General features: G+C 40.9%; 3 protein-coding genes across 6 annotated transcripts in view; 2 read left to right on the plus strand and 1 right to left on the minus strand.

The window, feature by feature from the left end:
• Window positions 1-13,041, plus strand: part of LOC116297296 (uncharacterized) — a 76,478-nt gene that overhangs the window by 43,190 nt on the left and 20,247 nt on the right. The window contains exons 1-6 of one of the 2 annotated variants that reach the window (XM_089039892.1): window positions 243-635; window positions 864-1,196; window positions 1,381-1,701; window positions 2,267-2,333; window positions 2,418-2,454; window positions 2,940-2,997. The exons of the other annotated variant lie outside the window; for it this stretch is intronic. Of the exons in view, the coding sequence (XP_088896018.1) occupies window positions 245-635; window positions 864-1,196; window positions 1,381-1,701; window positions 2,267-2,333; window positions 2,418-2,454; window positions 2,940-2,997 (1,207 nt within the window). The 5' untranslated portion in view covers window positions 243-244. Of the gene's footprint in view, window positions 1-242; window positions 636-863; window positions 1,197-1,380; window positions 1,702-2,266; window positions 2,334-2,417; window positions 2,455-2,939; window positions 2,998-13,041 lie in introns of those variants that run through there. 2 annotated transcript variants of the gene reach the window in all.
• On the plus strand, window positions 3,051-7,424 carry LOC148905412 (uncharacterized). Of its 3 annotated transcripts, XM_089039910.1 has the most exons (4): window positions 3,051-3,961; window positions 4,671-4,786; window positions 5,325-5,494; window positions 5,900-7,423. In XM_089039910.1, the coding sequence occupies exon 4, from the start codon at window positions 5,914-5,916 to the stop codon at window positions 7,165-7,167; it is 1,254 nt and encodes a 417-aa protein (XP_088896036.1). In that variant the 5' UTR covers window positions 3,051-3,961; window positions 4,671-4,786; window positions 5,325-5,494; window positions 5,900-5,913; the 3' UTR covers window positions 7,168-7,423. The 3 variants fall into 3 exon arrangements, with proteins under 3 accessions (XP_088896036.1, XP_088896035.1, XP_088896037.1); XM_089039909.1 differs by lacking the exon at window positions 4,671-4,786 and having other exon boundaries at window positions 3,057-3,961; XM_089039911.1 differs by lacking the exons at window positions 3,051-3,961; window positions 4,671-4,786; window positions 5,325-5,494 and adding an exon at window positions 5,576-5,778 and having other exon boundaries at window positions 5,900-7,424.
• Window positions 11,026-12,189, minus strand: LOC116297323 (carbohydrate sulfotransferase 3-like). Its single transcript, XM_031705542.2, has one exon. The coding sequence runs from the start codon at window positions 12,124-12,126 to the stop codon at window positions 11,041-11,043; it is 1,086 nt and encodes a 361-aa protein (XP_031561402.1). The 5' UTR covers window positions 12,127-12,189; the 3' UTR covers window positions 11,026-11,040.

Consider the following 13,041-nt stretch of genomic DNA (forward strand, 5'->3'; position numbering starts at 1 on the left):
CTAGTGGACGGTAAGACTCCTAACGAGGGACGTGTTGAAGTAAGATACAAAGGTACTTGGGGAACCATATGCAATGATGGTATCTGGGACATAAGGGATGCTTACGTGGTGTGTCACATGTTGAATTACTCCAAGGCAGTTACAGCAACAACTGCTAGAGTCAAAGGAACTGGTCCTATATGGCTTAAATTAAGAGGTGGTGGTTGCTATGGATCCGAAGAATCTATTGATCAGTGTGGTCATGATGGCTGGGGGTAACACTGGTGGATGTGATCACAGTCGTGATGCTGGAGTGGTATGTGGCAATGCAATTAACGTCAATGTTCGTCTAGTGGATGGTATGACTCCTAATGAGGGACGTGTAGAAGTAAGATACAAAGGTACTTGGGGTACCATATGCAATGATGGATGGGACAAATACGATGCTTACGTGGTGTGTCACATGTTGAATTACTCCAAGGCAGTTACAGCAAGAACTGCTAGCGTCAAAGGAACTGGTTCTATATGGCTTAATAGGCTTTATTGCTGGGGATCTCAAGAATCTATTGATCAGTGTTATCATGCTGGCTGGGGTAACACTGGTGGATGTGATCACAGCCATGATGCTGGAGTGGTATGTGGCAATCTAACACCAGGTACAACTAGATAAGTTACAAAACACTCATATGATCTTTGTTTATCTATTCAATCGTGTCAAAAAAAACATTTTTAAATCATCAACTGATTATAGTTCTTGCATTTGTTCGTTTTCCATTTTTATCAAATAATAAATAATGTGCACCGTTACTGTCTTAACATCAAATCAAGCAAAGTAAGGAATGTGATTAGAATGTTGGTTGTTCATTGAAAACTATTTGTTTCAGAGGAGAAAGCGATCGAAGTTCGTCTGGTGGGAGATCAAAACCATACTGGCAAAGTAGAAATACAGTATCAACGGACCTGGGGAGTAGTGTGTCATCGTTTGTGGGATATACAAGATGCTCACGTGATCTGCCGAATGCTTGGTTACAAAGCAGCAAAACACGCAATTCGTTCCATTGAAGGAGAGACACCAAGAAGAGGGCTCATGAATGATGTGGGATGCAGTGGTAGAGAAAAGTCGATAGCAGAGTGTGCTCACCGTGGATGGTGGAATATTTATTTAAAGTCATGCTCGAATAAAGATCTTGCTGGTGTGGTTTGTCAGACAAATGAAGGTAAGAAAAACAAATCTCTACTTTACTCTCACCATTCAAATATCATCACATCAAAGCAGATCATCTAAATAGTTCATTTGTTGATCAGACAAAAGTTTAAGTAAAGCTCTACTTATTCTCTTTCAAACACTTGTCCAAGTGTCAATTGTACAATGACCTCAATGATGTTGGTACAAATCCACAGATCCTCCACCAGTTCAAGTTCGTTTAGCTGGAGGAAGGTCAGTCAATTCTGGTCGACTTGAAGTCAGGTACCATGGTCAGTGGGGTACTGTATGTAAATATGGATGGGACATGAAAGACGCTGAGGTGGTGTGTCGTATGCTTGGTTACCCTGGAGCACAGGAATACATAACCACCAACTTTACACCCGTCAGGGGTATAATATGGCTGAGAAACGTTGGTTGTACAGGAAGAGAAACGTCGATTGCAGACTGCAGTCACAATGAATGGGGTAATGCGTACTGTTACCATAGTGGAGACGTTGGAATGACGTGTAAGATGGGTACGTTATTTAAAAAACAATGTTGAATTTCATGGCCCGAATCTAGCGCAAACTATTTCAAGATGAAACAACAGGTTTTGCTCATCTCTATTGACATTCAACACAAGTGAAATTCGATGTTTAAACTGGTTCTTACTTTTGTATTGTAAGTGACTTAATCGTTTTGTTTGTAATATATACAGTATGAGTGGCCGTGTTGTATCCGATATGCAAACTCGAGGCGTAGCCGAGAGTTTGTATATTGGATACAACACGGACACGAATACTGTAGATTACTTATCAAACGTCTAGGTTAGTTCCTTTGTGTTTCGATAAAATTTTCAAGATAAAAGTGAATCTGGCCAAGAAAATCCAAGTTAAAGTTTATGCAAATGAACAGGATTCTGTATCCGATTTACAGAACTCTTCACGGTCGTGATTTCTGTTGTGTTTTCCTAATGAAGTATTAATGAGTTTAATAAGTTATTATAAAACATTATTCCCTAAAACTCTGACGCACCATATCTTTATTTCTAACCAAAAAGTGAAAAAGAAAAATCCTTTGACTTTCATCTTAATTTTGAAGGCGCAGTTAGAAGGAGAACACAAGCACTTACAACTACTAAACCGTTGCTGACCAAACCACTGACCAGGTTAAGGAAAAATCAGATGCTTCAAATGTTATGAAAGTAAAGTAGCACTTACCTTTTAACACCTCACATTGTGCATCTTTTTAGCAGCGTCACTGAGAGGCCAACAACAAATAAGAAACAGGTGAGTAGTTAACAATGGAAGTAAAATAAGATAAAGATGAAAAAGAGCATGACCCAGAGGCAGATCCAGGATTTTAAAAAGGAAGGTTTCAAAATGGCCGCCTCGCGGAAAAAGCTGACGAAATCGGCATCACAAAGAGGGGTCCTAATTTCATTCTGCTGAGCGTAAAGAACATGATTGGCTTAACAAAGGGCTGGAACCGCCACTGCGACCTGGTGTTATGCACACCGTGATTCCTAAACATACATACTTTTATCCTCATTTTCGAAAATCTATTTTTTCTACCTCATTTACTTGGGTCCAACATCTGTTGCATTCATCAGGTTGGGATGGGATTGTGTGCATTACAAGATTTCTTTGCTGTGATGAAAAAAATGATTTTTTTTGTTTAAAAAAAAATCTTATTTGTATGATTTGGCTTGGTTAATCGATAATCAGGATGGAAAAATATTATGAAAACTTTTTTTTTCTTCAAATAAAATCAGGGAACCGGAGAGACTGGCTGCCTTACACCGAAAGCGAATTGCTCAAAAGAAGATGATGGTAAGAAAAACATATACAAAATATGTACATAGATATAACCAAGCATACTAAAACATTCTATAATAATCAGTTACCCCTTCAAAAGAGTCTAAAGAATCTAGATTCTTTAGGCTTTTGTCATAATTCTGATGTTCAAATATTTTGATGTCAGAATTTTGTATGCAGTTAAGAAATCTTGAGGGATTCAAGATATCTTAGCTTTGATGGATAGCTATGGCTACTAGTGGAAACAAGAGACGATTTGTCTAGCTAGTTAGACATAGTTATATCGATTCGGTAATCAATGGTTTACGAGTAAGGTTTAAAATGTATTGATAACGTACCAAAGTGGTGTAGAATGATGTGATGGCCACCGAGGCTGTAGCAGACGTTAATGGCTGTGGATAGTTGGGTAAGTACTGAAATACTTTTGTTAACACATGCATTTGGGAAGGTACGTTTTATAATGGGGGAGAGAGGGCTTCAGGATTCGCAGTAAACCTTTTTTAGATGATTGTAGCCCTCGCCTTTTTATTCAGTAAGAAATATATGACCCTCCTATAGAGTTAACAAGGAAGAATCTTTCGTCAGAAAATAATGTTTGTCATGACAAAACAGTTACAATTTTTCCTATTGACCCTTCCTTCTGGAGCCCAAGCCCCTCCCCCAATAAAAGAGGTACCTTCTTTCGTGACCTGTTCTTTTGGTTCAAGTCTTTCATCTCCAGTCTTCTCGTTTATACCTTCTTGTGTTAGTTGACCAGTCGATTCATTCATTCATTCAACGCACAGATTTAGCCCTCCATCTCTTTTTTTTTTCTTTCACTCCCATTCGTTCTTCAATTTCTTTTTATCATTTATTCAATCGTTCTCTTTTTCTATTCACCCATCCATTTCTTATTTCGCTTTGTTTTTGCATTCTTTTCTTTTTCCACACAGGAAGCCCATCAGTGTAAAAAAAAAACCGATGAACTATTAAACCAAAGGTAATAAAAATAATTAACACATATCAACACATACATAATTAACAAGATTTCTATTTTGACATTTGTGTATTCAATTAAGGAAATTAATTATACAGCTTCTCATTAATCCCATATAGGTAACTGTCCAATTATTTTCTTAATTGGACAGGTCTTGTTGATATGGGATTAATTAGGCAGCTATATAATTAATAGGGAATGGGATTTCATGCTCCCCAATCAAGAAATAATTAGACTCGAAAAATTCCTCTGACTGCCAAATAGCGCAGCACGCTGATTCTAAAAATAGCTTAAAGATTCGGACAAACATTGCATTGTTTAACCGCTACGAGGATTATACGAACCGATTTTATTATTTTTACTTAAAGTTACAATAATAACCCATGTAAACTAAGATCAACTGCGATCGGCTGTGAAAATTATCTGCTGAAAGTAAACTTGTAAGTTTGTTTGTCCGAATTTCGCCTTTGTCTTCGTTTTTATGACGTCACGGCTGCACTGCGCTATTGGACTCGGCCTACGGCCTCATCCAATTTTGGAAGTCCTCGGAATTTTCCTCGTCCAATTATTTCTTAATTGGACAGCATGGAGTCCTATTACATGTACTAATTGTGACTTTTGCTTTCCAATTATAAGGTTTTATTTCTTTTAAATCTTAAGTCTTAGTTCTTACGTTGTATCGAGCACACGATTTCTCTTTCATTTTGACTAGACGCATGTAACTGTACTCACTCGGACTTCCTGATAACATTCGAGACAAGTACTGAAGAACACATAGATTATCTCCTTCGCAACGTTTGAGTAAAGACGGTACAAGACGTAAGCGATGTAAGAGTCTCACGACCTTATCGCGATTAAATCGTTATATACTCTTAGTTGAGCCTTCGCTTTTAAACCAGCGGCAAAGAGAGCACATGCACCTTAGAGCCCAGAGGATCAAAAACCTTTTTCACCTACGCGCGCCGATTGGTCGAAAACTATGCTTTATTTGTGAACGGAGCACAGTGCTGACGGCATCATCCGCGCGCGCGAAGTGCTGTTCAGAGATCCTGCGACCGTCTTTCTTTTTGGCGTAAATAAATTAAATACCGAAATGAAATTGGTAGTTATATAATAAAACGGATAAAACAGCTTTTTCTGTGCTCCATTCAGTAACAAAGCACTTAGGAACGGCCGTTAGCACTAGCTCAAGAAGAGTGAGAAGCACTTGCCTCTCTTTACATTACTTTCGTGCTAACGTAACTTCCTGCGTGCTTTATTGCTGAACGGAGCACGAGAAAAGCTGTTTTAATCCTCAATTCCTCATCAACATTGTTATAAAATATTATGAAGCGTACATTAATTTTGGTTTTTAAAATTACTTCAGCTTTGCAATGGAAATTAGTCTTCCTGTATCAATGATTGTCGTTGCAAGGCGTTCCCCAGATGTCATGTGTTAAGTTGCTGGATGCGGGCAGTCATTGCAAGGCAGCAGACTTTGTAGATGGGACATGATACGTGTACTATGATCTACAGCAGACGTTCTACAATAAAGGGGTGAGTGTTTATGTGCTTGCTGTTATACATGGTCATTGTAAGAAATCCCACATGGTTCATCGTGCGGGTGCATGTTATAATTATATTTCACAAACTCCGTTCGAAATATATGAGAAAACAATAGGTAGAATCCTGCCATTTGTGCTTCGGACCACATTTTAACGCACTCCACTCCCCTAGAGTTTAAATATTGATGACGTAATCCCAGAATCCCGTGCTGCACTAAGTGCGAAGTCACATAGTACTTTTCATCTTTTTCTGCTGTGCTTCGGACGTACGATAAGGTAAGTGGTTACTAACCGTGTTTTTATCCTCTATTTTATACCTTTTAGCCTACTCCTATACCCAGAATCATAAATAATCCCATTCGGGATACAATTGCTTGTAATATTTTTGAATTTTTAGCTCTAGTTGCTACAATGTCTTCTCGTAAACGATCTAAACATTCTTCCCGCCACACGGACAGTTCGTCCGAATCAACAAGCTCTAGGCATAGCAAACGACAAAAAACATCCCAAGTGGACCAAAAGGATATAAATTCAGTCTTCTCAACACTGAAGGAAATCCAAGAAGCGATTTCAAAGACGAATAAGCGTATCTCAATTCTCGAAGTTAACATGGAATATTTCCCGCCAAAACACACCGAGATAGATTACAATGATCTGCTCTCAGTCCAAGCAGAAGACACAGACCTGGACTACGATCTCCCAGAAGATCAAGAAGGGACACAGTCCCCATCAGACTCGGCTGAAAAGCCACCCAACTCGGCTGTTAAGCCACCAAACTCGGCTATTAAGCCACCAAACTCGGCTAATAAGCCACCAAGCTCGGCTGTCAAGCCACCAAACTCGGAGGATAGACCACCAAGCTCGACTGATAAGCTACTCAATCCAGGCTCCGAGTCTCCAAGAACTGAAACTGCTTCAACAAAAGGCGAGAATACGCTAATAGATGATGAAATGTATGACCCTGGGGCCACACCATCCTCCTGGGAACCAACCAAGGGGCTATCAACCTTCCTAGATAAGCACTTTAGGAAGAAATTAAGCCATGACCAGGTGTCAGACATTCTTGAAAACTTCAGTGTTCCCTCACTTGATTGCCTAAGGGCACCCACTCTAGATACCTCAGTTGTAAACCAAATAAACAATCCACAAATAAAAAGATTTGTCCAGAATCGTGATAAAGACCTATGTTTGGCTCAAAGAGCTTTGCTAAACACCACAGGTCCACTTTGTTGCTTACACGATGCCCTCTCATCGGGGAAAGCAGTGTCACCTGACGAGGTTAAGAGTATTTTAGAACAAGCCTTATGCTTACTAGGCTCTTCAAATTATCTCCTTTCAACTGTTCGCAGGAAAAGGGTCCTAGCGACTATTAACAAGGAAAAAATTAACCTGGCAGATGAACCTTTGCCTAATGCCAAAACTATGCTTTTCGGTGAAGATTTTCCCACCTTAGCCTCTAAACAGGCAGAACTTAGTAGGGGTCTATCCAAAAATCTCTCAGTCCCCACTAAAAACCAACAACCAAATCGTAAATCTAATTACAATCAAAGGTCCAAGCAGTCCAACCAGTCGCGCGGTTTTTCCAAATACCAAAGTAGCCGCTCAAAAAACTACCGGTCCTTTCGCCCCTCAAAGGGGACAAATCGGGAATCAACAGATTCCTAAACAAATGGAGGGAAATAACCTCAGACCAAGAAATCCTAGACATTGTTACAGGGTATCAAATTCCCTTTCGTTGTGTTCCAGTTCAAAGAATTCCAGTTGTGACAAAATCAACAGAACAAACAAAACCGTTATTAGACGCAGAGATTCAAAGACTCCTGAATATGGGAGCAATCTATGTGGACCCCTCCCCAAACGAACCAGGCTTTTACAGCCGCTTGTTCTTGGTGCCCAAAAAAGGAGGATCCTTCAGACCAGTCATTGATCTGAGTCATCTCAATCATTTCATACAGAACTCCCACTTTCAAATGGAAAACATATCGTGCTTAAAAACAATCCTAAGGAAGGGGGACTTTATGACGTCTATAGATCTGAAGGACGCGTACCTATCAATACAAGTTCACAAATCTTCTCAAAAATACCCGAGATTTTTGTGGGACAACAAATGCTACGCATTCGAAGGTCTCCCCTTTGGTCTAAATACAGCACCAAGAATATTTACAAAACTGACCAAACCGGTCGTCTCGTTTCTTCGAAAAAGAGGTGTACGCATGTTAGCTTATCTAGACGATTTTCTTCTGTTGGGGTCCACGATGACAGAGTCCGAGACCAACACATCAATGGCATTGAAACTGCTGCAAGACCTAGGTTTCACTATCAATTGGGGAAAGTCCCAGCTGAAACCAAGCCAATCCATTACCTTCCTAGGGTTTATAGTAAATTCAGAGACACTAACTCTGAGCCTACCAGAGGAAAAAGTCCAGAAGGTTCTGGACAAATGCCAGAACGCCCTGACCAACCCAACTATGATGGCACAGGACGTAGCAAGCCTACTCGGCTCTCTGGAATCAACTCGCCTGGCAATACATCAGGCCCCCTTACACTTCCGACGTTTACAGATTCAACTTATAAAGCACCTTCGAATCAACGAACACAACTACGAGACACAAATCACCCTAAACCACCATGCCCAAGAGGAGCTCAGGTGGTGGATAGCAAATATAAGAAAGGTAAACGGAAGTCCAATCAACCCTCCGACCTCAGACCTAGTCATAACAACAGACGCCTCCAAGAAGGGCTGGGGGGCAGTTTGCGAGGGCACCACCACAAACGGTCGGTGGTCCAGCGAGGAGAAAAAGCTGCACATCAATTATCTAGAACTGAATGCAGCATTCCTTGCCTTAAAAGCGTTTATGAAGAACCAACATCACAAGGCTATTTGCTTGAGAATGGACAATTCTACAGCAGTTGCCCACATAAACAACAAGGGAGGAACCCGGTCGAGCATACTTGTCTCCCTGACGCTGGAAATATGGGAGTGGTGCCTACAAAGGAAAATCCTGATAAGCGCACAACATCTCCCTGGGAAAGACAATCACATTGCAGACAAGGAATCAAGAGAGTTTCACGATTCCAGCGAATGGAAAATAAGCTCCCAAGTCATTCAGCCTTTCCTCAAAGATTGCAACGTCGACCTATTTGCCACACGACTGACAACCCAACTGCCACAGTTTGTGAGCTGGAGGCCCGACCCAGAAGCCCTTCACACGGACTCCTATGACATTAGACTGGGGACCCCTAAAGGGATATGCATTTCCACCATTCAACATGATCCCTGCAGTCCTTCGCAAGGTATCTCTAGACAGAGCAGACCTCACACTTGTAGCCCCAATCTGGCAAGCCCAGACTTGGTGGCCAATACTGCTCCGACTTCTCATCAAGAATCCAATAATGCTTCCCAATACGAGGAACTTACTGAAAGACCCAGCCTCAATCGAAAGGGTCCACCCATTGTTTCCGAGACTACACCTAGCCGTCTTTCACATATCAGGGAAAACTTACAAACAGAAGGCCTTCCTGAAAACGTTACCAAGATACTATTGTCAGCCACTCGACCCTCCACACATAAGGCGTATGAGTCCGCATGGCGGCATTGGAGCAGCTGGTGTCATAAATCAAAGATTAATCCTATTTCAGCAAAATTAAACCAAATTCTGGTGTTTCTGTCAGAGTATTTTAACACTGGAGTTGCTTACAGAACCGTTAATGTTGTTCGTTCAGCTATATCGTCTAGCCACAATAAGATTGACGGTTACCCAGTTGGGCAGCACCCACTGGTAACACAACTGTTAAAGGGTATGGTGAATATCCGACCCCCCAAACCAAGATACAATCACACATGGGATGTCACAAGAGTAACAAAATACTTGTCATCCATGGGAAGTTCCAGAAAATTGTCATTAAAGCTATTATCACTCAAACTTGCCATGTTATTTGCACTCTCATGCCCAGAACGAGTCTCTTCCCTGTCTAAACTCGACTTGCGATACTGCCAAGTACTTCCAGAAGGCATCTCGTTCACCTTGACTTCTCCGAGAAAGCGAGGATCTCCTGAGGACATGGCCAAAGCCTTCTTTGCAAAATTTCATTCAGACAGCAAGCTCTGCCCAGTTAACACTTTTCAATGTTACTTGAAAGCCACTAGAAAGGTTAGACCACTGATTCCCTCTTCAAAACCAGATATTGTGTTCATCTCATTCATCAAGCCCCATAAACCTGTTACTTCGACCACTTTAGCCCGCTGGCTACGTGAAGTAATAAAAGCCGCTGGTATTAACACAGATATATTCAAGGCACATTCTGTACGAGGTGCTTCAACAACAGCTGCAGCAAACAACAATGTCCCAATAGGTGACATTATGAACATGGCAGACTGGACATCACCCAGTACCTTCCAACGCTTCTACTACAAGCCAGTACATAACAGCAGCTATGCTAACGCTGTCTTGAACACAAACAAAGCTTAGTTCTTCTAACCCAAAGTCATTTATATTGTTGAATACGTTCAAGTTACGAATAAATGTATTAATTTCACAAACTCACTGTGTTAATGTCTGCATTTATTCAGACATATTGTTGAGGGCGTTAAAATCTACCTATTGTTTTCTCATATATTTCGAACGGAGTTTGTGAAATATAATCCCAATTATACAAGGGCCGCGAAGCGGCCTGAAAGTATAATTGAAATTATATTAACAAACGAAGTGAGAAATATATGAGATACCCTCCCGCCCTCGTACTTGTCAAATATTAACAAATGACTAGTCATTCCCATCATATATTTCTCATCGTGGAGTCTCTTCACACAGGCGTTAAAAAGATGAAAAGTACTATGTGACTTCGCACTTAGTGCAGCACGGGATTCTGGGATTACGTCATCAATATTTAAACTCTAGGGGAGTGGAGTGCGTTAAAATGTGGTCCGAAGCACAAATGGCAGGATTCTACCTATTGTTTTCTCATATATTTCTCACTTCGTTTGTTAATATAATTTCAATTATACTTTCAGGCCGCTTCGCGGCCCTTGTATAATTGGGATTGTTGCTGTAGAAGTCAGCCTTGTATGAACGGAGGAACCGGTGTAGAACACTGTGACAAACCAAAAGTTCAGCTGCAAGTGTCCTGGTCCCCTTTTTGTAAAAATCTGCGGTTTGTTTGTGTGCGTACCGCGTGGATTCACGGCATGCACCTGCAGCATCACACACTCCTAACGAAGATGACTTAGGATTGTATGTTACTTTGAATATAACATCCTAATGCACCGCGCAACACAACAGTCTGCCACACAGCGGTGGTTAGAACAGCAATAGGGTGACCACACAGCACATCTACTGACCTTGGAATATAGGAACCTGTTACTATGGTAACACTAATCCAGTATCCAAATGCACTGCAACACAAGTATACCACACACAGTGTTGATTAGGAGAACAGCAATACGGACAGTGACAAGCGGTTTTTGTGGTCAGTTAGACCCGGAAATACGTCACAACTTGAAAGCTCCACTGCATTGATTTTTCAATACAGCAGACATAATCACGCGACCTTTTTATAACGCAAAAGCGCCAGGACCTTCCCGCATTTTTCTTCCACCAGTCGTACGCTCTCTGGAGACATTTCCGACCTCCACTTTTGAGCCTTTTGGACGCGAAACAAAGACTCTAAATTACCAAATGAATTGTTTCTTCTCTTGAGGAATTCATTTAGCTTTGCAAGTTCTCGTTTGGGATTATTTAAAAAATCCTCTATTTTGACGAGAAGGTAGCGACCTTCTAGCCAATTTGGAGGGTTCTCACCAGTTTTAACGTTCAACATCATTTGTGCACAGATCCTATAGGATGTAAGCCCAAGCTCTTCCCCTGAAAGTTCCTTAGTAACCGACTTTGAGATGTCATGAATAACAGCCCTAGGATCTCGCACGACGTGGACTACCCTGATTGAAAGCGACCTCAATTTTGGCACGGTCATAAGCACTTGAAGCGATAAAATAGATTTGAGTTGATCTGTCTGGATAAGTAGTTGATCACTCTGGTCACACTCTGTAGCCAGCCAATCAGAAAATGCTTTGGTGCATCGATTATTAGCAGTTAAGGTGGCTCCATACCGTTCCTTAGCAACGCACTCTGGTGCTCCAAGAAGTGTTCGAGAAAGATTACGTGTCTTGTCTTGCATCAAATGATGAAGCAAAAACTCTTTTTCTTCAAAGTTACACTTCAAGACCTCTTCAATCAAAGCTGTTGCCAGTGGAAACCCTATTGTAGGTTCATGTTTCATGTAGTAAGAGAGCTTGTTCAAAACTTTCGGCAAATAGAAAACCTTAGCATCACTGCTGATGATACTCCCGAAGACTTCCGAAGATCCATCGGGTGTTCCAAAAATAACGACCGCTTCACGAAAGAAAGATCGTTCTTTCGTGTATTTCTTCACCAAGTCGATGCGAAGGCGCATTTCTCGAGCGTCATATTCCTTTTCATCACAGTTTTGAGGTTCGTTCAGGTTGCCCCTAGGGCCATTGGACTTTAACAAGACCTTTGTGGACGTTTTCATCGAATGGTAAAAAAACCTTGCCGTTATTAACATTGCTAACATAGCTGCAGGTATTACAAGGCATTGCCTTATCATATTGTCAAACCACACATAGAAATAAATAAATCGCTTTTTGATTGAATGTCACGATTAAGTTCAGTAATCGCCGAGGATCTCTTTCTTCTTTTTAAAATCGATTCTCGGAGAGATTTTGGGTCCAATTTTCAAGTAATTGTTGTCCATTTTGCCATTATATTTTACTTGATCTAAAAGTTAGCTGCAACGATATCGGTCCTGAAAACGATACACATGACTTAATATTCTTGTTCTTAAAGTCATGGTTATTAAGCAACAGGTACTCTCATACAGCAGGTTGTTTTGGACGGACAAAGGAGCAGCCGGTTGCCTCGGAGATAAGCAGCCGGTCACCATGGAGACAATAAAATTCAATACCGGATCGAAAGTTCCAACAAAATATTTAACGAAATCTCTAAAATATCAATTTAGACGGTATATAATAACGTGACTTGATTGCCGGTTATTGATTTGTAAGATAATGTCGAAGATGTGGAAGACAAATTTAAGGAATATATAAAACACCCGCGAATGTTTATGTACTGTGATATAAACACGATGGGATCAGTAGAGCACGAGAGAAGCAAGCTTAGGAACAAGAGGCGTAGCCGAGAAACAGTATACCCTAATTTTTCCACTACGACACGAATATACCCCGATTTTCCGAAACAATTTGGATTCCAAAAACAAAATAGGTTATACCCATAAATCAGATAAATATCGTCGGAAAAAATTACCTTGGTACTACTGAATATACCTGAAAACCCTGGCCAGGTCTGAAGGTACGACTTTGTCCTAACGTTGAAATGGCTTCCCATTGCCTTCCAGTAATTCATCCAATCACAACGCACAGTTACGGTTACTTTCGGGTAAGATAATATATGGCTACGAATATGCCGTATTGCTTCCCACTCATACGAAAACCGGCCGGACCAG

The sequence above is a fragment of the Actinia tenebrosa genome, unplaced genomic scaffold (assembly GCF_029948245.1).
Source record: "Actinia tenebrosa isolate PJP-AT-01 unplaced genomic scaffold, QUT_ActTen_1.0 PGA_scaffold7__59_contigs__length_16204524, whole genome shotgun sequence".
Classification (NCBI taxonomy): Eukaryota; Metazoa; Cnidaria; class Anthozoa; order Actiniaria; family Actiniidae; genus Actinia; species Actinia tenebrosa.